Genomic DNA, 24,957 nt, shown 5'->3' with positions numbered 1-24,957 from the left:
CGGTTAACCTAATATTCGGTTTGGATTGGTTCGGTACGCCGGTAGTACCAAATAAAAACATACTAATAAAAAATACAATTTATAATACTTTCACATAACATAAGTTCTTGAACAAATACACCAAATTATCCTCATGAAATCAAATAACTTAGTCACTATATCATTCAATATATACTCAAGATCTATTGGGAGCCACTAGTGTTTGTTGTTTGAACATTTGAGTGTTATTTTTACTGAATTCTCAACATTTATATAAATGATTTTGATATTTGTTCCTCATTGGGTTCTTTAGTTTTTCATGCTAAATCCAACCATATAAAGAACATAAAATTTGGATCAACGGTTGGAAAGTTACAAATAAAAAAGGGACAAAGGTTGAAACTGGAAAACATAGGAAATTCATAAATTCCTCTCTGACCAAAAAGTGCTACAGTACCCAGGTGATAAAGAAGTGACAGAATGGTGATAAAGTAGTGATAGAATGGTGATAACGTAGTGATAGAATGGTGATAAAGAAGTGATACAGCAGTGCCAAGGGGGTGATACAAAATGTTGATTGTATTTATCTTTGGTTTCTTGTTTTGTATTTAAATAATAGAATAAATATAAATATCGGATTGGTACGGGTTTCCATCGGTTAGGAATATTTTTTCCGTTAACCACACCAAACATCTCGGTACGAATCGGATCAGAATAATTAAAGTTAAAAAATAATTATTTAACCAAACCAAACCAAACCGTCGGTACGGTACAATCGGTACGCGGATAATTCGGATGAAATGCCCATCCTTACTTTACACTACTCTACTTGTGGTTTCTTTTTTTACAAGAAAATGATGAATTACATAATTTCATTATCACAGAAAATATAATTATTAACAAAACTAACATGAAAATATGATTTTAATTAGACTTCCTAATTTAGATTGGCAATCGTACATAAAAATTACACAATACAAAATAAACATTGCAACATAGTGTGTAAATATTGTACACAGTGCAAGGTAGTGTCTCTGAAATATAAAAATGAAATAGCAATACCAAAAAAGATGAAAATTTTAAATGGGGCAAAATGGTCAAATGAAGCCATTAAAGAGAACAAAAAGAATTTATAAAAGAAGGAAAAAAAAACTGAAAACACGTTCATAATTGGGAAAAACATTAAAAAAAATAAAAAGAAATTGGAAAAACCGCGTAGCGTAGCTATGACGCGGCAAAGTACTATAAAAGACCGACGACCGACGACATTTGGCTCTCTCTCTTTCTCGCAATACCCACGACCATTGCTCTCTCTCTCTCTCTCTCTCTCTCTCTCTCTCTCTCTCTCTCTCTCATTTTCAAATTTGAATCGTCTCTCTCTTTGACGCTCTACGTCAAATATCGTCGATCAACCTGTAGCCGGATCAAATGGCCGACGCCGACGAGCTTGACGAAATCGTCCGCCGAAAGTTGGGGGCTTTGATCTCAAGAGTTACCCAGGAAATCGAATTCCGTTGGGGCGACGAGTGCCTTCCACTGCCGAGAATACTTCTTCATGTTCTGGATCCAGTGGAGGCCCTCATTTCTTTTGAATTGCAGAGAATAAAAAACTCTCCGACTTGGGAAGCCGCGGAAAGAAAGCGGAAAATCAGAAATTTGATGGCCATGCGTTGAATTTTGTTTCTTTTGTTTCTGACATTTTTTCTTAATTAGGGTTTTTTTTTTTTTTTTTTTTTTGGCAGGGCCCGATGGACTTGGTTTCGACTGCTCTGCAGCTCAAAACGAGATTGGATACTCACTGGAAGTAAGTTTTGCTATGCATTTATTCCTATCATGTCTGTTGGTTGTTTGTGATCTTTCTTTATTGGTTCACATGTTTTTTTTTTCTTCTATCAACATAGAGATTTTCAAGTCATGATATTTAAAAAATTCGTGTGTTCCTTAAAATTTGCAACTACATATTGAGATTGTTAGTTAGCAGAGGACCTGCAAAAGCTGGAAATTGCTGTTATTATTCATTCAGTTGCAACTTCTCTCGCTTGTGACTTGTCTGATATGTTTCTCTCCATGTCCAATATACTTTTGAAAATTATTTCCCACCATTTCATTGTGCTTGGATTTAACATCCTTTTTGTTACATCTTACATGTCCATCTGACATTTAAAAGTATCATAAGACTTGATTGCAACCATCCTTTTTCCAAAGGGTTTATCTTTATCTTGTTTTGAGATCCCTGAAATGGTAGTGAAAGACATGATTGCGACCATAGCATGTTTGTGGAACAGAGGGGTTTGTTATATGAGACTACTGGCCCTAGGTGATGATTGGGAAAAAAATTTCAAGGTATGGACTACGATAATACATTATTTTGAGTGAAGTGCATGACTCTACAAGTATTTTTCCAATTTCATGTTTCATGTAATTTCTGTGTATAACCTTTTCCGAGCAGAGTGTATGAGCATTGCAGGTTTAGTTGTTAAAATTCTTTGGTGTATTAGGAAAATTTGACTACTCAATTTAGCTTTTATATTTAGCTATTCAATTTGGAGTGTAAGTTAATTACACTGCAATTGACTGTTACTGCTAGTTAAGAAGCTTCGAATGCTACTTCCAAATCCTATTGTGTAACTTACTTATAATACTTGTTGGAGAAATGATAATTAGGTGTCTTAGTTGATCCTAAAATGCTGGAATGCTCTTGGCATTTGAATTACAGCAGTGGTGCTTGCTTTATTGTTTGTTATTTTTTGTCAAGGAATTATTATTATTTTTTTGTTTTCCCATAGTTAAATGCAGGCTATGGCTTAAGTAATATGTAACTGATTTTGGAGATAACGAAATATGAAAGTTCAATAATGTAACCCAGCTTAGGGAAATCTTTGTTGTTGTTGAGGCGTGAAGTACGAGTATGTATGTTTGCCTTTTTCCCTGAATGAAATTCGACATAAATATCAGATCTTTAGCATTCTTCTGTATCTTTAAAAACAATAGCGCACAATCAAGGCTCGGTCATTTCAACACCTCCATCTTTACTTGGTCCTTTCGACTAAAGATGAATTGCAGATCCAGTTCAAAGAAGTTTGCATTGAATTTCTTTTCCTTTTCCCTATATTCATTTGTGTACAAATTGGTTGCATCAACTTGATACATTTCTTTAATTTTACCATAGTTGTTTTATCAATAAATCTCTCGTTTCTATAGGCAAATTTTGATATTTCTTTGTTCAATCTCTGATATGTATGGAGAGTTTCATTGATAGCAGTTGTTCATTTGCGAACATCTTACAATAATCTTTTGTGATCAATGCAGTTTGCAGCTTCCCTCTATTGTCTCAAGTTGGTTTCGTCACACTGTGGTGATAGGTGAATGTATGGGAATGCCAGTTTCACCATGCTAGAGTTAATCAATCTCATATTAATTTGAACTTTGGAACTTCATATTGATCTTGTTGGAAATATTTTGCAGCACTGGTGTTAGCTTTCATGCTGTATTCCATATACGAGCAGTATGAATCAGAAGTTGCGAAGCTTCTGTTCAATAGTATAATGCTGGTTTTTGGATTTTTTAGAACAAATCTACCTGCTTCTGTGCAACTATTTCTTGAAAAACATGGAATTTTGATGCGTCACATGTGACAATTAGCATCAGAAGTAGCTGCCACTACCACTTGGATGGCATTTGGGCATAGTTTTTCTAATTGGACAAATTCAATGTTCTGCTAGTTTAGGGTTGTATGAAAATATATGTTTCGTGAAAAATCAACAAAAGAATTACCACATTACAAACTCTTCTCCTTTTGTTAGCGTTAACCATAAAGTTTAGGCGGTATAAATCAATGCCTTTTGTCACGTCTGTATGATATAAACAGCAGGATTGAGTGCTTTATGTCAGTTCGATGCTATCGTCTTTTCTTTTTTGGTCGAAATCTGTAAATTTCATTGTAAGGGAGACAAAGCAGTGAACTCAATGAATGATTTCAAACAAATGGCATAAAGCACACTGCAGAAACTTACAAACAGGCGTAAATCCCATTGATGGCAAAATGACTACTATTGACATAAAGTCCACAGAAGGCGTAAAGTTCGATGCTAACAAGTTTTGTATTCCTTATTAGTAAATTTAGGTTTTAGTTAAAAAAAAACTTTAGGAAAAAGTCAAAAATTTTTTGAACAAGATAGAAAAACCTTTCAATTTTTAAACAAAATACATGAAAATGTAAAGGATTTCTTAAGAAATTCAAAAATAAATAAGGATAATTTTGTTCATTTTGACTTCTTTTAAAAAAAATTTCTCTCATTTGGCTTTTTCTAAAGTCTCCTTTTTTTATTTGGCAAAAAGTTATTTTTGGTTTCTGTAGTTTGCTATTTTTATTACTACTATTTTGATCCATGTCGTTTCAATTTGATCAATTTTGTCAATGTAGTTTTCAATTTAAGCAATTCAAGGTCAATCTTTAATTTCTGTCAAAATAGAGCAACTACCGTTAATTGTTGAGGGACATTCCATTCCAAAAACAAAGGTCAAAAAAATTCCCCCCCCCCCCCCCCGAAAAAAAAAAAATTACGTAAAAAAGACACTCAGATTACCCAAACCCCACGCCCCTATCATCCTCCCCGACCCCAGCAAGGGTTTGCGGCCAAGCTCACAGAGTTTCAAGTCCAAAAACTTTTCAGGTGTATTATAAAAAGTATTGCTATATATAGGTGCAACAAAGATATGTCTCGTTGGCAATGATTGACACTTATTTAAAATATAGATATGTAATGGATTCATGACCTATACCTTCAGATGTTGTTTACACCATAATCAACCAATCGTATTGGGCATTAGATGACTGACACTTGGGTAGACGCACGGACTGCCAAAGAGAAGGAACGCTTCGAAAAAGACACACAGACAAGCCCTTAGAAGGCGAGTAACATCATCACTTTCTTAACCTACCAAAGGAAGACCTCCTTCCGAAGCGGTAACCGCATGTCGATGTTCTCAACTACAGAACCTAGTTTCCATGGACACATGTTGCCTCCACAACAGTTTGTACAAAGTCTCACATCGAAACTTTGTGCAAAACTCTCATGTTCAATTCTCTATAAATAAGAAACAATGCCCAAGTAAAAAGGGTAACTACTTTCCACTTTTACTGTTACTCTGTCAAAATTACCACATATACTTGCTGACTTAAGCATCGGAGAACCTTCAGCAGGTATCACACCGGTGCCCGAAGCTTGACGATCGCTTCTTCTTTGTTTCCTTCTACAGGATCCCTCCATACCGAAGGTCCACAACCTTCTCCCCCTATGCTGAAGATCGAACACTCATTTACCTAAGTTGACCCTCGCAAAAAGAGCATCAACAGATGTCATCATTAAGTATTGTGCTTATTATTGCTTTTTATCTTGGCAGTTCTTGCTGCTGTGTTCTAGTATTTCTTCAATGACGTTCATGTAATGGCTGCAAATTCTGGAAATTTTCAGAACCTTGGCATTGTCGCCGCTGCAATTGATGACCATTTTGATGAAGCTGAGGGTGGGTTCAGAATAGAGGGCTAGGGAGGGGGATCCAGAGGTCGTCACGGAGTGGGTGATTGCCTGGGTGTCGGAGCTAGGTTTGAGAGAGAGAGAGAGAGAGAGAGTTTATTAAGAAGTTTTGTGGTGGGATGATGGCAAGGGTTGGATGTTGGGTGGGTGGTGTTGGGCAGTGGCTTGTTGGGTGGGTTTGGAGTGGTGGTGGGTGGTGGTCTAATGAAGTTAGGGGAGGGGGAGCGAACGGGAGAGAGGGAGAAGAAGATATTTTTTTTGATTATTAAAATTTTATTTTGTATTGTTTATTTTTAAAAAGAATTACTTTTGTAATAATTTGACGGAATTGCCGTTTCACAAGTAACAGAAGTTTAAAAAATTTGACAAAAATTGAGAATTGTCATTGAATTGCTTAAATTGAAAACTATAGGGACAAAATTGATTAAATTGAAACGATAGGGACTAAAGTGGTAAAAGTGACAAACTATAGGGACCAAAAGTGACTTTATATACATATAAAGCAAAAAGGAGAGAATGGTAAAACATTCAAAATACTAGAAAATGCCCTTGGTTAAAGTAAACATTAAGAATTGAAATTATTAATTAAATGAGGATAATATGGTAAATTCACACTTTTCATATTAAAAAAAATTAAAATTAATAGAAAAATTAGATAATGGATCTTATTTTTATGGAACACAACTACCCATTTTTTTAATTTTAAAATAAATTTAAATAAAAAAAAACTTTTGGAGGCGTTGAAACGGGTGCAGAAAGGCTAGCTTACTTTGTATCAAATGACAAAGAGCTAAAGATTGGTAATTTAGATTATTAGGGGTGTATTCAATTGAGATTTTAAGACCATTTAGAGGTTAAAAAAAAAAAAAAAAGTCTAGTGTATAAGCAAAATGTAATGATTTATAGGATTTTAGTTATAGATTTCTATAATTAATATTTTTTATTTATGGATTTTAAAAGATTCAAATTATAGAATTATTAAGATTTTTAAGGACCAAATAGATTTAACTATCCATCATTTTCACCATGTTACTTCCACTCAGAGTTTTACACTTGTTTTTCTCAAAAGAAAATTGAAGCCAAATAGCTGTAAATTGACTTCCAATTTTGCCTTTTATAATAAAATTAAAATTAAAATAGGAAAACAAAAAGAGTCTCAGCAGTACTGTGTCACTTTTACCTCTCTTTTCCTTTATTTCTATTTCTCCTCCCTCCATCTCTCTTTTCGGCATGAGTAGATGAAAATACCCGTTTGCGTGGGCAAGTGATCAAAATTTAACGAAATTTGGAGAAATTTGACAAAAACTAAAATGTGTCCTTGAACTACTCTAAATTGAAAAATATAAAAATAAAAAAAACTAATGAAATTGAAAACCTATAACAATAAAATTGAAAAATTGAAACTACCTTTGGACCAAAGTGGTAAAAAGGGGAAAATGACGAGGGCCAAAAATAAAGTTTTCCCTAAAATTTAGGGGTATATTTGTCATTTCATGATTACATGGATGATAGGGGTATAGTTGTCATTTCAATATTTTGTGGATGATCCCATAGATAAACGTCTCGAAGGATCCCCCTCACGTATTTCTCATCTTCTCTCTGTGATTAGATAGATACCTCCCCAATTTAATCAAAATTTCTAGGGTTTCATCATAAGAAATCTCCCAAACCCTAACCGAAAAACATATATCCAGCAATTACTCACTTTCCCCATATTCAATCCAGTCGCGTCTAGGGTTTCAATTCAGTTTTCAATTCAATTCAAATCAATCACAATGGCGCCTGCTGCCAAACCGAGCAAGCAAGGCACAGACGATTCGGAGACGCCGTCGAACAATCTCTGGGTCGGGAACTTAGCGAGTGACGTCACCGACTCTGAGCTCATGGACCTCTTTGCCCAGTACGGTGCGTTAGATAGCGTCACCACCTACTCCTCGCGTAGCTACGGCTTCGTGTTCTTCAAGCGTGTGGAGGACTCTGCGGCGGCCAAGGAGTCATTGCAAGGCGCCCTTCTGCGTGGAAACCCCATTAAGATTGAGTTTGCTCGACCGGTTCGTATTGATCTTTGTGCTTCGTTAGGCTTATTTGGTTGTTGTTTTTGTATGATAATTGATGTGGTATTATGGTTGTTTGGATTTGGAACAAGAATTTTGGGTTTATTTGATTCGAAACCAATTGTGCCTATTATTATTAGTATCCTTATCATCATCCTATCATCATATACGATCCAGTTTTCTGTGCCGTTGAATATCCAGTTTGTTTAGAGGCACAAACAACAATAATTTTAGACATGAAAAAAATGAGATGTATATGTTGAACGTGAGTGAAGATGATATTCAGGTTTCTTAAGTTTTTAGACTGATATATGCACAGTTACGATTTAAGTAGAACTTGTTTTCACGGGATAGGTTCTTAGTCATCTTATTCTAGAGTGTTTAGAATAATTTCGGTTCCAGTGTTTCTAAATGCTGGCAAATGACAATAGCTTTCAGGATGTGAAGAATATTTTTAATTTATCACACCTCTTACAAAGGGTAAGATGAAAATTTACATTTATCATACATCCATTGCTAGGAAATGGGTTATGCACCGCAAACCCCATGGGATTATGAGTTTCCCATCCTCCATTTCATGGGTGTCCATTCTATGTAAAGTTAAAGCCTTCCCAAGATGTATGTGCACCAAACAAATCCATAACCAACTGCGAAACAGACTTTTGCGATTTAGGTCCCTGCAAATCATCAGATATAATTCCTAATATAATAAGTATTTTGCAGTAGCTTTTAGTATTTAATTGAAATCGTCTTTAATTTTTTATTTTTCCTGGGTAGTGAATTGATTTGAAATCTTATTGTTACCTTCATAGCAGCTTAGCAAAATATTTATTCCTCAACAACTCAGACTTGTTAACCGATGTTAGTGAGTGCACAAAGCGGCGTTTCAAGTTCAACTTAACTGAAGCACCCAAAACTAATATCTGTGCACACACCAATCTCAATGAATAAATTATTGATTTCCAAACACAACAGAAGGAATCCCGATAAACATTTCAAGCTCCAAAACTGCAAAACAAACGCACAACTTTTCGTGTTTGTAGGTCTGTGTGAATCAACCGATGTGACTCCTATATATTAAGCGGATGGCAGTAGCTTTTAGTAACATGATCATTTGATTGGCAATCCCTTTTTGGGACAGGAGACTGATTTGAATCTTAGTGTTAGCTGCACATCTTCTGTATAAAACCTTTAATACCTCAACGCACAACTCAAACTTGTTAGCCAATGTCAACGAATGCAGAAAGGCGTTTTTCAATTTCAGCTTAACTAAGTACCAGAATTAATATTTGTGCACACACCAGTCTCAGATGTTTACTTATCAAGTATGAAGCCCACGCACAACAGAAGGAATCACATAACCATTTCCAAGCTCAAAAACCGCAAAACAAACACTACCTTAGTGTTGTAGGTCCCTGCGGATAATCAGATATGATTCCTCTATAAGAAGTAGATGGCTGTAGCTTTTAGTAACATCTGAAATCCTTTTCGTTTTGATAAGAGAAATCTTTATTCTTTGTATCAGATTTGAAATCATTGTGTTACCCGCATCGTCTGTTCAACATATTATACACCTTGCTGCACAATTAAAACTTGTTTACCAATTCAGTAAGTGCACAAAGGCGTGATTCTATTTCAACATAACTTTAGCACCAAAGTTTATATTTGTCTACTAATCTCAAAAGGTGACTAATCAAGGTTTGAGGTATGAACAAACCAGATCTGAAAATTCTAGTTTGATGGCTTGAGTTTACTTAAACTAAGCTTCACTGTCTACTTTTCCCACCCGTATAACGTATATTTGAAATCCATCCAATTTATGATTTTAGTGTGAGAAGCTGACATGGAGCCCCCTAATTTACAAAGGTTTGGTTTATGTGCGCTTCTTTATTTTTCCAAGCTCTTTGCTCAAAATGGATAGGAGAACAATTGTTCTGGAACAAAATGGCTCTGTAATTGTGGATGGTGGGTTACCTCTATTCTTCTTGTCTTGCAACAAAATAATAGTTCCAAAACAAAATTCACAAAAAAGAATTTAAACAATGGTTAGGGATGACAACATAGTGAAACGTAGGTAGATATCCTTACCTATGTCCTTGTATTCCACTTAAGTCTTGGTAACACTTTATCTTACCCTTCACCTATTGGCATCCTTTAAATCTCCATTATGTCTCACCTATTTTGTAAGTGTTGGTAGCAAATCAATGACAAATAAAAGGTTATATGGGTTGCTTCTTATTTAGAATTGCTGCAACAATACTTAAAATGATAGAGGGGGACAAAGGAAGAGTGAAACCCTAGGCTGTTAGATATTTTTAATTATGAAATTATACAAGGCAATCAGATAATCATGTTGAGGGTGAGGCAAGGGAAATTAATTCGATCCAATCTGAACTTGAATTTGGATAGACTAAAAGGCTCGAACTTGCCGTTCCTTCTATTGAGTTAACGTTTAAACTTTCCCCCTAGGTTGTTGGCCACAATTCACCTGCTATGTTGTATTCACAAACAAGGTACTAGGATGAGCCATATACGGCATTTGTTAGAGGGGTCATTGACAATAAACGTTTTTTTTTTTTTGGATAGATGTGGGGAGAAATCCAAGGTTTGATTCGTAGGGATGGAAAATGGATCGACTATGTAGCACCTTGTTTGGCTTGTTTGCCCTAGAAGAACAGGAAATTCCAAAAATTTTGGGTTGTTATTATATCCAGTTGTCAATTCTGGCCATTTTGTTTTATGATTGGTCATGACATCCAGTTTTGAGATGATGTTATTTTTCACATTGGAGGTTTTACAATCTAAAATAATGACCTCATGACTTATAAATTCCTTGAATCTTTGCTTCATGTTGATGCTTACAAGTTGCTTTTGATGTCTTGTCACATAACTCTTTTAGACTTTCAAAACACTGATATCTCAACTGAAATAAATTGTTGAAAGATTGTTAGCCATAATATTTTAGTAATACTTCTACATCCCTAAAATGGCATTAGCCCACTTGTGAAGGTCTAGCTTAAGTGAGGTTGTTCTCTGAGACCTTCCATTCGATTGATGGAGTTGGTTCCATACTGTTGTATGTCCACTACCTTATCAGAGAAATAATGTCCTATGACAATATTTACGCAAAATGAGCGGCCAATAATTTATTAAGCTTTGACCTGTCATTATGAGTTGTGGCAATTCTGATTGCTTGGAAAGAACAAATAATGGAGAGTTTGGTAAATATGAGACCCAGCTTGTCATTGAATACCATATCCTTAACTTTAAGATTGCGTCTTGTTTGACTTTCTAGTTGTGTAATGAAGGTTATGTTAATGGTACACTTGCTTAAGGTTTTTTCTGTTCGCAGGCCTGCTTAGTTTTTCCCTTCTATCTGATGATGTTAGCTCTTATTAATTATCCATTTGTCCCTTGAGGACTGCTCCAAAAGTATTTCAGAAAATTGGAGGAAGTAGATAACTCCTGCTTGTGTTTTGCCTTTAGATATGTTAGTAAAAGGCAACTGGCTAGTATTGGTGACTTGGTCCTAGTAATGTGGGATCTTGAGGGAGATGATTATCCTCTTTAATTCTTCTATAATAGGTAACTGTAAAGAGTAGAACTTGTGCCCTTACATTGACATCATGAGACTTACCATTGCACCAAATTTTTTACCTTCTGTTCTTACCTTTCAAATCCTGAGGCCTAGGGATTTGTTTCTTTAACCTTCTCCATTCTCTTACTTAGTAGCGTGTGTCAATTTTTCTTTTACTTAATTGGATAAAGCCATTCGGGATTGTAGTTCCTTCCCGTAGCTCAGTTTGTGGACCTTGTTTGGTCTCGCTAGGTTGTGGTTGTCTTGAAAACACAAATTGGTGCAAAATAGTGTAAAACACTACATTTGATTCTTCGCAAAACAGTAACATAAGCAATTTTCCTACATGCTTCTATTGCCTTCTCAAAGGAAGGGAAGAGATGCAATATGTCAATCATATTCATTAGTTCTTTTCTTTCCCCATTTATTTGGTATTTCTATGTCTTTAGCTTTTCAAAGCATGAAATCTTGCCTATGGTATTGGTTTGATTCTGCATGTTGTACTTCCTTGATAGCTGGCTCATGGATTACACTGAATGTGTTCTTCGCTATGCATGCATTATTCAGTATGTGCTGACATAGCTTACTTCAAATTTTGATGCATTCACCTTTGCATTGTTTTTTTCCTAATACTTGACAGAATGGTAATACATGTGGCTTCTTCCTCTGCTTAGCAACTGTTATACAAAACAGATTTTTAATCTGGGATCACTTTATTTCACTTTTTGTTTATGTATTCTCCCCGCCTTGAAATAATTTTTACAGACCTTCACATTCTAGAGGATCTAAAGTTTGTGGTTCTTACGGACTTCTGTTTACAGGCAAAACCTTGCAAGAATCTATGGGTAGGTGGAATTAGCCCATCTGTTTTGAAGGAAGAACTAGAAGAAGAATTTCTTAAGTTTGGAAAAGTGGAGGACTTCAAGTTCCTTAGAGACCGGAATACTGCATTTGTTGAATATTTTAGATTGGAGGATGCTTCCCATGCAATGAGAAACATGAATGGGAAGCGATTGGGTGGTGACCAGATACGAGTGGATTTTCTTCGGTCACAACCCTCAAGAAGGGTAAGTTTATTGTTTAGAGCTTCAATGGTATTTCTTAGGGACATATGATTGCTGTTATAGAAGTCCGTACGTTAGCAGACACTGTTTTCAAGGACTCTTATTAGTGCTATAAGGACATGTGACACTCACATCCACCTGAGTATCAATGCTAATGACATTACAATTTACACGTATTGAGGGGATATAAGAAATTTGCCTAACTTAAAAAGAGTGTAGTGTCTTTTATAGGGGTTAAACATTTTTCTTGAGATACTCATCGTGGTTGATAAATCAATGATTTTAATATATTTGGTAATTTTCCAAGGAAAGGAATAGTTGAACGTCTATTTCTATACACATACATGTTTGAATTTCGTTATAATTATATCACATATACATTAGTGTATTGCAACATGTATTAATGCCTTTCCATGTGCATGGAAAACCCTCTATGTAGATCCTAGCTTCAGTTGCTTATTAAAATGCTTAGTGTTAATAAACAAGTTTCTGGTTTGAACAGGAACAGTGGCCTGACTACAGAGACGGACAGTTTCTGTCCAGAAACACGGGGCCCACTGATTCTCAAAAAAGACAACAGGTGAGTTATAAGCAAGCAGCATTTGGTAAACTCCTACATTGTTGATTGTACTTTGTTGCTTCATGAGAATTATTTGTTAGTTGGTTATGTCACACGAGCTGCATCTTACCTCCAATATTGAACTTAAGTTATAGACTTTTATCTTTGGTATCCTCAGATCTGATTTATGGTTTCGTTGGTTACACTTGGATAGAAGATGGGAATCTGTTTGTGAATTCTAAATGGCAGTAAACTTCTCTACCTAACTTGTCAGTTGTGATAATTTTATCAATGTTTTGATCATGTCGCAGTATTCTCAATCTGCTGGGGGACGAAAAGGTGACAGTCAACCGAGTAACGTTCTGTGGATTGGCTATCCTCCTTCTGTTCAGATTGATGAACAAATGCTCCACAATGCAATGATTTTGTTTGGTGAGATTGAGAGGATTAAAAGTTTTCCTTCAAGGCACTACTCCTTTGTCGAATTCAGGAGTGTAGATGAAGCTCGGCGTGCCAAGGAAGGGTTGCAGGGCAGGCTTTTCAATGATCCTCGGATTACAATTATGTTCTCAAGCAGTGGGCTGGCCCCCGGTAAAGATTACTCTGGCCCTTATCCTGGAGGCAAAGGACCTAGAGCAGATATGTTATTCAATGAACAATCTCTTCGGCCTTTACAGATGGATATGTTCGGTCATAACCGTCCAGTGATGTCTAATAACTATCCGGGAGCTCTACCACCAAGTGGCATTCTTGGACCAAATGTCCCGATGAGGCCTTTAGGTTCTCAAGGTAGGTTTGACCTTTCAGGCCCAGAACTTAATGATTTGGTGTCGATTCATAATTATCAAGACGGCAATTCCAAGAACCTGATGGGTCCAAACTGGAGGCGGCCATCTCCTCCTGCACCTGGTGTCCTTTCTTCTCCTGCGCCTGTTATTAGGCCACACACTAGATCTGCATCTAATGCATGGGATGTGTTGGATGTTAACCAATTTCAAAGGGAATCAAAACGATCGAGGATAGATAGTCCTTTGTCCATGGAGGACCCTCTGTATCCATTGAGAAAGATGGATGATCATGGATTGGGGTTAGATTCATCTTATGGAATTGGTCCAGTAATAGATGGAGGTGCTTCTGGTCCATCTATGAATGGCCAAGGGATTAGTCCAGCTGGTGCAAGGGTCTCAGTTGGAGGGCCTCCTGATAATGATTATATATGGCGTGGAACTATTGCCAAGGGTGGAACACCTGTTTGTCATGCTCGCTGTGTCCCTATAGGAAAAGGGATAGGAAATGAGCTGTGAGTACAATTTGCCTTGTATCTATTTTTCCTTTTTTCTTTTGGGGATATGTATAGCATACTTTATTGGTTCTACTTAATGCATGTGGAAAGCTTTTACTATGCTAGGGAATTTTTATAAAGTATATTCTTAACTTACCAAGACTATGAAATCATGGTGCTGGATCCATGCAATATCAACTTTGACATGATTATATTGGCAATCATTTTTATTCATCCAGTTATAGGTGCTAGATATGAAAACTCACATATGCATTTTAACTGTTATTCTTTTTCTTTTTTAATGTTTCTTGAATTTTGAAAGATAGATGTTAAATGGTGTGCTTTGAAAGAGGGTCTAGGTGATCTCGATAGAATGACTTACTGCCCACTTCATAAAAATAATATTGTTATATTGAGGGGGCTATTATTGTCCAAATGCATGTTTTATGACTTTCCCCTTTTTGTATGTAGTGTAGATATATGGGACACTTTCCTTTTCAACTTAATAAGACAATTAACATATAAGGGTTACTATAGTCATCTGATTCATGGGAAAAGGTTATGTGATTATTTATTTGTATAATAATCTTTCCCTTTGCAGCTTTATCTATCCCCTTGTTCAAATTTTTTTTCTTCTTTAAGGTTCTACGAGTTTCCAGTTTCAGACTATCTTCCACCCTGTAGAAATGATCTGAGTTCACTCACAATCACACGATGCATATGTATTTGAGTTCATTAATAGATAATTATATATGTGTGTATAAATAAACCTAATAACTTGGTTAGACTGTACTTCAAATCCTTGTTATTATTGCTAAAAAGCACTGAACTGCGTTCAGATGCTCCACAGAGAATTGCAATTTTCATTCTTTCTTCCTTTTCCACCTAGCTGTGTATTTGTTATTGTTTTCCTGACTCTAATTTTGGACTTCACAATTATTTGTTACGTTACTTTGTTTATTTTTTTTTGGTGGAAAGTTTTTGGCAATAAAACTTACTTCCCCGTATCTTTTAGTGTGACCATTGTCTTGATTGTATTTAATGTGATTGTTTTCTGTTTTGCAGCCCCGAAATTGTTAATTGTTCAGCCAGAACTGGACTGGATATGCTCACAAAACACTACGCTGAGGCCATTGGGTTTGACATCGTTTTCTTCTTGCCAGATAGTGAAGATGATTTTGCTTCCTACACTGAATTCCTTCGTTATCTTGGTGCTAAAAATCGTGCTGGTGTTGCCAAGTTTGATGATGGGATGACCTTATTTTTGGTACCTCCTTCAGATTTCTTGAAGAATGTTTTGAAAGTTGCAGGCCCTGAACGTCTGTATGGTGTGGTTCTCAAGTTTCCACAACAAGTTCCTAGTACTGTTTCTATGCACCAACAAATGCAGCCCATGCCACCTTCACAGTTCATAGATAGACAGCAGATTCTTTCTTCACAAGCTGAGTATAGTGCAATCCCATCGAAGGAGGAACATATTTTGCCAATGGATTATAACAGGGTTTTGCATGAGGACTCGAAGCTTTCTGCAAAACCACCATTTCCACCTACTAGTGAGCCCTCTGGAGTGCAGCCCCAAGACTATGCTTCTAGTAATAGTGCTGCAGTATCGCAAGCTGGAGTTACATTAACTCCTGAACTTATTGCCACTCTGGCGACTTTACTGCCTGGAAATGCACAGTCGTCTGGTCCAGAAAGTGCTAAGATATCAGTATCCTCAGCAGCTAGGCCTTCATTTCCTACATTTGCAACTAATAAAGCATCCTCTCCTGGATGGAAACAAGATCAACAAATTTTTGATCATACCGGTAATGTGTTGCAACAGTTAGGTAGTCAATTTAATCCGCATGACCAAAATCTTTCGCAGTACCAGCCATATCCGCCTGTTCCAAACAGTTCAAACCACTCTAACCCACTGGTCCTCGGTAGCACCCAATTCCCAGACTCTTCTGTCAGTCTGCCCCTACATGCTGCAAGTTCATCCAGACCTTTGAGTAATTTTACGATCCCTTCTCAAGGTGGACAAGTTACTGGATCCTCGCATCTCAACCAGCAGTATCTGGCTGAAGCTCCTCTTGGAACTCAGAAAGGCTTTTTAGCACATGGAACAGATGCCTCTGGGTTGTACAGTTCACCTGTTTCTCAGCACCACAATAATTCTTTGACCTTTTCTGGTCAGACTTATGGTGCTAATTCACAGTCGCAGACCTTTGCCCCATTAGTGTCTGAAAAGGTGAACACAGAATACCCAAATCAAATGCAGCAGCTTCAGTCTGCACTTCTTGGTGCTGGTCAGAGCGCTCCAGATGGTGAGGCTGACAAAAATCACCGGTATCAGTCTACGCTCCAATTTGCTGCTAACCTCCTCCTCCAATTACAGCAGCAACAACAGCAGCAGCAGCAAATGGGTAGTCAATCTGGGCGAGGATCGGGAAGTCAACAGTGACAATTATTACTCCATATAGGTATTTTTCCGTTTCTATGACGTATGCTGTTGAATGAATGTGTTCCTTCTAGAGGAAAATACATCAAAAAGTATGGTTAGTTGGCTAATCTATGTGCTTGCTTCTTTTTTTCTTTGCATATGGTGAAGTTTATGTGCTAGTATTTGCTTTCTATGAATTGATGCCATAGGTTTAGCACATCTTTCCTAGGGTGTTTGAACAACATGTGATGTGACATTTTTGGCTGCATAGGCTTGCTGCAAGCATGCATGTCAGCTGATTTGTTTGTATATTGCTTTACTTTTGAATGGATGTGCTACTTCGAGAGTAAAAACAAAACAAGTATGGTTGGTTGGCTAATCTATGTGCTTGTTTCTTTTTTTTTATTTATATTTTTTAAAACTTTTTATTTTATAGCAAATGTGAGACTTCTGTGCTAGTTTTTGTTTTCTGTTACTTCACGCAATAGGTTTAGCAACTCTTTCTTCTGGAGATTGAACTATAGATAGTGTGACATTGCATAGGCTTGCTGCAATGCGTTCAGTCATTTATTTGTCAATGACTTTACTTTTGAATGAATGTGGTCTTCTAGAGAAAATACATCTAATTGGAAGTATGGTTAGTTAGCTAACGTATGTGGTTGTTTCTTTTCTTTGCATATGCTGCAACTTATGTGCTTGTGTTTGTTTTCCGTAATTAGTTCCATAGGTTTTAACACATCTTTCCTAGGAAAATAGAACAATATATGGTGTGGCATTTCTGGTTGCTGCAAGATCATATGTGTTGAGAGATTTGTTTGTAGAATCCTGGTTCTGGTTTAATAGACAATATTTTGAATATCGGAGTTGTTCAAGACTGTTCGTGCTTATCTAGATATTTATCTTTCTCTAAGATACGGTGGTGATTTTGGTGGGTGAAATATATTGTACTTTGCTGCAAGGAGTGAAATCATTTCTAGAAATGTTTGAAAAAATTGATTTTGTTCGTTTTTGCCCACTTTTAAAACGTTTTCGGCATATGCAACTACTCTTCTAAGGAAGTGCAATATTGTCTATACAGGATCTTTAGTATAAGTTTTGTTTACTTGGGCAATGCATCCTAGATATTTTAAATATGATTTCTGATTTTAAAAAAAAAAAAGAAAAAAAATCTATAGATGCCACTTTGAGAGTTTAACCTGGTTATCTCTTCTTTGTGCTCGCTTTGAGAATTTGCCTTCATAGGTGATTGGAATGCCAAATTCAACCTTTCTTCTGTTGCCTTTTAATTAAAATATATACTTATAAATTTATGACCCAATCTTCGATTCAAGGAATGAACAATCTTGGTGTTAGATCAATATTTTTATAAATATACGTTAAGTGATGTATGTTAAAGTTTGTTGAATGTAATATGATTTTTTTACATTAATTTTGTAATAAATGCATGTTATTGGTTATAGCTTAAAGGGTGAGGGAATTTATCTCCAATTATAAGTGCACAGCCATAGCAGTTTCTCAACTCTTGGATACAGCTATGGAACAGCAAAAGCAGAAGTAGAAGTTACATAAGCTTTTCAACAAATGCCCTTTGAGCGACATTTGCAGAGATGAAATCAAAGCCCTCGGTCAAAAACTTTACTCAGTGCAATTATAGTTCTGCGCCATGATGGCTTTTAAGTTATTCTAATCTTATTTTATTGAAAGTTGTAAATGAATTTCGTACAATTATAGAAAAACTGTTGAGCACTATAAGCAGTAAAAATTATTTTCAGATTTTAGTTTGTTAAAACTATAATAGACGATAAAAATGAATTTTCATTCTAAGGCGAATTTTTTAATCGATAGGATTGAAGATTATAACAAAAAAATTTACTGAAAGAAAGTTCCCTGGGGATCCTTTTCTATTCAGCCAAAAAGTTGTCTTCTCTGCACTTTCGAATATGCATACTTTGTTTGAACTGTAATTTCTAACCCTAAATTTATTATTAGTTCATGTGAGTAGTTTTATTATTAGACTAGCAAAGAGGTAGACAGGATATATACATACAGACACACCCACAGACACACATATATATATATATATATATATATTGACTTGGACAATGACCAAACATTGTTCTCTAAAAAATGATTTTTCATATTAGTTCCTTTCGAGAAAAAAAAAAAAAAAAGAAGTACTTATGGAGCATGTGGTTTGGAGTTGTTAAAATTTGTTGGTAGAAATGTTTTCAAGAAATGGTTGTATTATTTAATTTATTCTTTATTTGATTCTTGTTAAGACTTTTACTAATACAAATAATCTATGGAACTTGAGGTCATGGACCACACAAGCTGTCCCATAACTGTAGAACCTGACTTGAAGTTAACGAGTTTGGGTTGACCATTGCTTGATAGGAACACAAATATGTCACGACTCCTAACACGAATAATAGCCGTGTTTAGTTAATGCGAAACATGAGTAGCCCAATTTTGGCATGATAAGCACATTTAACTAGTATTATATAAGGGAAATCATTAGATTTTCCCCTTTTTAAGTATTCAATATATGATTCTTAGTATAATTTAGGATTAGTTTTTATGGTTTTGTTAGTAGCATGATTAAGTAGATTTTTCTTTTACAGGTAATGTATAAGTGATAGATTTGATTTAGCAATAAGGGAAACTTAATTATAAGTTTTTAGTTCACCTTATAAATGGGTCAACCTGAATATGTTACCATTAAAAATGAGTTGCATTAGTGTTGAGAGTTGAGTCATTTGTCAGATTAATTAAATGGGTTGGGTTAGGGTTGACTAGTATTTTATGAACGAGTTGTATTAGTGTTGAGAGTTGAGGCATTTGACAGATTAATTAAATGTGTCGGGATAGGGTTGACTAGAATTCAATGTGAACACATCCCCCTAACACGAATTGCCATCCTTAGTTACATTAACCCTTATTCCGTCTAGTTTGGATCCTGATGAACTACACCTTAATGAAGTGAGTGAATGCGATAGTTGCTCAAGTATTCAATCTCTCTCTCTTTTCTTATGGAATGCTTTTAGCTAAACTAACTCTTAAGACTGGATCCTCCCGTTGGATGACACTTAACCATGACCAAGACCGTTGGAGCCACTCATGCCCACTTATGGAAATGTGGTATATGCGTATGGCTCCAGCCGGAAGGTTAATTGAAGTAAAATATCTCTTGTTGAACTCGCACTAACGGATATATTCCAAGTTATATTTGCCCCTCTAATTCATACTTGAGATCATATTCACTTTTACTTTTCAACACTCATGCCCTGAACTTCTATGTTGATGATTTGACTTTATTTTTCAAAAAATGATTTTGACAAAATTAATGTTGCCAAGTATGTTGTGGAACTCTTGGATTTTTCAAGCATACGGAGATAGATAAACAATATATGCATTTTTTTAAAATAAAAAAAGGTCTTCGATATGCCAACATGAATGTCATGTATTACATCAGAGTTCTGCATTTATTTATGTTAATTAATGATGAAATCTTCGATTTCTAATTTTCTACCAATTCAGAAACACTTTTGTGTTCGTCGTGTGTTTTTGGTTGTTGTCTAATTTGGAACATTTAACTTTCACGTAAGAAGAATCCTTTCGCTTAAGTAGTTTTATCCTTACTTGGGAACAAATTAGGTTGTTTCTTTTCCCATCATGTGTCTTTCCTTTTTTCAACTTCCATCAATAGAACTATGATTTTGGGCATATGATAGGCTGTTTCTGAAGTCGAGATGCATCGTACAACTGGACTCTTGCTTTGTAGAGTTACCAAAGTTCTCCACCTGCTCTGAACCAGGTATTTTGGCGATTCTGTTTTCCAAGTGTGGTTCCTAATATTTCGAACCAGGGCTACCCCCAACATAATGCATATGAGGAGCGTATCACATTACCATACCCATTCCAGTATCCGAGTAATCCGGGTACATACCTATTTGACAATAGGACATCGATTTTTGATGTTTGCAGTCTCATCTCTATGATGGGAAGCCCTTCAATGATCATTTCTGTTAAGGTTAAGCCACGTAATGTAGAGCACATTCATTTAAAATCATGTATTGCTATTATTTGAATGTAAAATCGAAAATAGTTGTCACGTCTGTTAGGTTGTTTTGATTTTTTTTGGGTGGGTTTATATAAATCTAGAATGATAGGAGGGGGAAGATATTCGGTTTTGTACAGCCTATGATTTTTTGAGAAGGATGTAAATTTTGTTGTCTATCTTCATTTCAATGGTTGATTTTTTTATTTATTTTTCATCTGGGTGATTCCAGCTACGTGTGTGGCATTATTTTGTCAGGAGCACAATTATTTGGAGGAAGTAATAGGAGTTTGGTGTTGGGAAGATGTGCAGTGGTGAATAGACAGATATTTGAGGATGTGAGGGGTGAGGAGGTGTGGAGAGGGTTCGTTTTTGGGCTTCTCTTTGGGTATTGGTGTCGTCAAAGTTTAGGAAGAGTTTTGCAACTATGGCACGTTGAAATTGATTTTGTAGGTTCTCGTTGTCCTATTGTCTAAAATAACAGTATTAATCTGAATTAGAACATTTAGGTATATGTTGTAATCGTAGCAATGAAATGCTTTCTTGTAAACTTGATTGTTTGATAGCTCAGTAATTTATTTTGTGGTGGGTTGTATGATCAAATTTTTGTATACAGTTGAGGATGCATAATTTGATATCAACTTTTTAGTTTTTATTATATTGTGGTTTCTGCATAAATTTGGACAGTATTGTTAACCTAGGACTCAAGTTGTTTCCTTGATGCAGCTGCATTGTCATTGCTAGTTTTATCTTTTCGAAAACATGTTTTTATTATTTTTTTCTTTCTAAGAATACGTGTTTCATGTTTGGTCCATTGATTGTGTTTATTACACTTGTTGATATATGTTGACATTTTTTTTGTGCTCAAGGTTACTTTGTTTTATTTATTTATTATCCTTGTCTGCAACTATTAACTTATAATGTGCATTTGAAACTGCTTATGTTTTTTTGGCGGTAGTTTGTCTCATTAGTTTTGTGCTCCTGTTTTTTTAGTGGATTGTTCTTTATGTGTGATGACTTGGTTTTCAGTTATAGAAATTATTATTGATTTGATAATTTATGCTGCTAAAGAGAGCACTATATTGAAGTGTGTTATCTTCTTTCTTTTTTCCCCATCAGTTTTCTTCTACCATGCATTACATGTTTATTTTATATCTATAGCCTGAACTTGTTATAGTTTACATTTTTTTGGCCTTTCGAAGCGATGGTCTTTGGTGACTATTATCTGACTTTAGGGTAAGTCTTTTTCAACCTTATCGAATTGTAACTATGATTTGTAATATGTTATGTAAGAGTTCTTCGGACATAATTTGGTGACAATTGCAATGCTTGGTAAATTAATAACCTCTATCGAGTTTCATCTTCCCCAACTAACATAACATCTGTTAAACCCATATGCTACTGTGGCATTCGAGAGATTTCCTTTGTTTCTTCCAATAGTTTTTATTGAGAGTAAATTGTGAGTAATGTCAAAATTTTATATGAATTAAAATCCTTCTATTTCCGTCTCTCCCTTTCCTTTTTTTTTTTTGGGTCGAAAAATGGGATGAGATTGTCAAAATTCATAACCTAATGGGCAAATAATACCTAATCAATTCTAACTTTTAATGATGCATTTTGATATCTTAATGTAAGCCTTCACTTGTAGCACTAGTCTAGAATAAGGGGAGGGGGAACAAAATTTAGAGAAGAGTATAAACCATGCTGAATCATTTTGCACTTTGGGTTTAGAGATCAATTCCGAAAACTACTGAGAACCTTTGTATAAATAGTTTCCTGATACTGTCCTTAATAATTTCCTAATATGTAATTTATGTACAATCTACAAAAGGAGAGCATTCCAGTATTCCTGGTATAGGCATGGGTATGGTCAGCTATCTGCTATTTAGATTATAGTGACCTCCTAAACTAAAGACTCAGTATAATTTACGTCATGAAACGAAAGAACACAAAGGTTAGAAATTCGGTACCCTCTCTTGTTTTCCCCATTGCACTTGTGAGGTTGCTACCCAGTGGTTTGAGGGAAAGCGATTTCATGATGAAAGGAAAAAGAAAATAAGATGACCGAGTACTTCCGTGTGAGAAAGAAAAACACATCTTATCTTCCGTCAATCTTTTAGAGTTATCTGATAAATTATGATGACCATATACTGGTATTTATAGAAAATGTAAATATAGGCACCTATGTAAATACAGAACCTGGAGAAAAAAATGCAACTAGGGCAAAGGAGCAATAGTATAAATATATAAACTAGGGTAAAATTTCATTAGCCCCGGCATGCTTACATAATCAGCTCCATCAGATTCTGTGTCGCGTCTTGTTTGATTAATTATGTTCAACTAAAATTACCTGTTGTTGGTCTTAATTTATCATATCTATATAAACATATGAAGCAACTGACAGCATGGTTCTTTAGAAAAAGAGAAAATGGTAATAAGAAACATATACAAATAAAATGTGTTAGAAATTGGATGTATAGTCTTTTGAAGTTACACTGGCGAATTGTGGCAACTATGCAAATCATTTTGTTTCTTCTTTTTCCCAATGAAGTTTGTATTGCACGCCGTGCTTATTTTGCCTTCTGGTTTGAGTGAAAATTATACATATGCCATCCCGAGAATGTTGAATATGAATCGGTTAGTCTTAATTGTTGAATATCTGACATGTTGAAGTAAAACTTAGTCTATCCAAGCAGAAACTTTTCTAAATTGTGCTTTGTGGGAGTTGAATTAGTGCTTAGATTTGCTGGAGACATTTTTTTTCCCTGTTGAACTGCAAGTGAGGTCAAGGATTGTTGGATTTTTGTTGGAGATGAGAACATGATGATTCTATAAAATGATTATATATAAATTGGGAACAAACATAGACAAGCGTGGAATTTGATCAATTCTTTCATGTGCAAATTTTGATGGATCATTCTGCCTTATGCCTTATGCCTGATAGGTAAAGTTATTCATTTGTGAAGTGCAATAAAACTGGATTTTGCAATTTCAACTACCAGCTGAAGAAACAAATAGAAAACTGTTCATTCTGGATCGATTTCTGTTTGAAATTATCCTTGCACGACTTTTTGAAAACCATGTTTTTCTAGGCGTTTTTAGGTTCATATTTGCCTTCTAAGAAAAATTCAAGAATTAAATTTTCTTTGCGTTTGATCAGGGGTGTCATTATTTATTTTTATTTTTTGTTATAAGTCCGTTGAGATTATTGTGCCGTTCAATTCATGGAGCCTTTTTAACGTCACCGTTGATTTGTTCTATGGCTCCCAATGCGACCAACATTTTCAATTTTGTAGCTTCCTCAAAGTCGCAAATGCTCTGACTTGTCTTCTGTTGTATGGAGGCAAGATAGCCGAAGGCTTCCTTATGGTACGAGCGATATCATTTTTTCTTTTTCTTTTTTTCTTTTTCGGGTACAAAGTGGCGGCGAAGACCGGAATTTTATCCTTAGATGCGGCAGTGATTGTCAATTTTTTAAAATAGGTGGGATAAAGGTATTAGTGATACAAGTGATTTTGAGTGAAAGGAAACTCGAACATAGAACCTTAGGCGCAGAGATAATTGCTCTTAATCAGTTGAACTACAAGTCGTTTTCATAATCAACTGTGACGTAATTAGTTGGGTCACCATTAAATGCGCTAAAAGTTGCAAATGGAGCAAAATGTTATACGTTAGATTACTCAATTTCATTTGTTGGGTTGATTAATTTGTTAACAAGTGCTTTGAATTAGGAGTTTAATAAGAGCGATAATTATTATAGCAATATAAAATTAAGATAAAAAGATGTTTTGTTTTATTATTTTCCGTACTTGACCAGCCTTTTATATTTCTAATCAAAACCTGTAGGTAATTTGGAAACTCGATGGAGGAGATGTATCGACAATCTGTTTAAGGGTCTGGTTGGAACGACTTGCTTGATCCCACGGTCAACCACTCAAGAGGTTCAATTTATTAATTTCAGTTTTTGGGGAAGATAAAATAATTACAATGGTATCCTCCTAGTTTTTTGTATTTCTTTTTTCGTTTTTGTTTTTGTTTTTATAAAATAAAAATAAAAATTTAGAATGTAGTTAAGTATCTCAACCCTCTTTGTTCATAATCTCAGTTTCTATTTAGTTTTTGAAGATGCTCAAGCAACTTATGAGTTGATAGATAACAAATTCTCTCTTTTTCAAGTACACCAAAGAATTACTGTTCTTGAAAACCCTGGCTAGAATGTGAACACTTAAAAAAATTACTGTTCTTGGAGGAAAAAAAAAATAACATAACATAATTAGCTAGAGCAAATCTTAATCAATCACTACTAAAGGTTAACACAAGCTTGGGGGAAGAAAGAAAAAGAAAAAAAAAGGTTAACACAAGCGGGTTTTATTATAGGATTAACTACACTTTGGTCCCTAGAGGTTTAGGGTCAGTATCGAAA

General features: G+C 35.4%; 1 protein-coding gene and 1 long non-coding RNA gene across 4 annotated transcripts; both read left to right on the top strand.

The window, feature by feature from the left end:
* Positions 1-1,272: 1,272 nt before the first annotated feature.
* LOC117615613 lies at positions 1,273-3,764 on the top strand. Its single transcript, XR_004584037.1, has 2 exons — positions 1,273-1,783; positions 3,289-3,764. It is a non-coding gene; the product is annotated as an uncharacterized LOC117615613 (long non-coding RNA).
* A 3,350-nt stretch (positions 3,765-7,114) lies between these two features.
* On the top strand, positions 7,115-24,653 carry LOC117628539 (flowering time control protein FPA). Of its 3 annotated transcripts, none has more exons than XM_034361014.1 (6): positions 7,115-7,567; positions 11,969-12,214; positions 12,714-12,791; positions 13,082-14,070; positions 15,118-16,517; positions 24,381-24,653. In XM_034361014.1, the coding sequence occupies exons 1-5, from the start codon at positions 7,292-7,294 to the stop codon at positions 16,496-16,498; spliced, it is 2,970 nt and encodes a 989-aa protein (XP_034216905.1). In that variant the 5' UTR covers positions 7,115-7,291; the 3' UTR covers positions 16,499-16,517; positions 24,381-24,653. The 3 variants fall into 3 exon arrangements, with proteins under 3 accessions (XP_034216905.1, XP_034216919.1, XP_034216913.1); XM_034361028.1 differs by lacking the exon at positions 24,381-24,653 and adding an exon at positions 20,793-24,361; XM_034361022.1 differs by lacking the exon at positions 24,381-24,653 and adding an exon at positions 17,938-20,711.
* The last annotated feature ends 304 nt before the right edge of the window (positions 24,654-24,957 follow it).

Source organism: Prunus dulcis, chromosome 1 (genome assembly GCF_902201215.1).
Source record: "Prunus dulcis chromosome 1, ALMONDv2, whole genome shotgun sequence".
Taxonomy (NCBI): Eukaryota; Viridiplantae; Streptophyta; class Magnoliopsida; order Rosales; family Rosaceae; genus Prunus; species Prunus dulcis.
The sequence above is the reverse complement of the archived record's forward strand: the minus strand, read 5'-3'. Positions and strand labels throughout refer to the sequence as shown.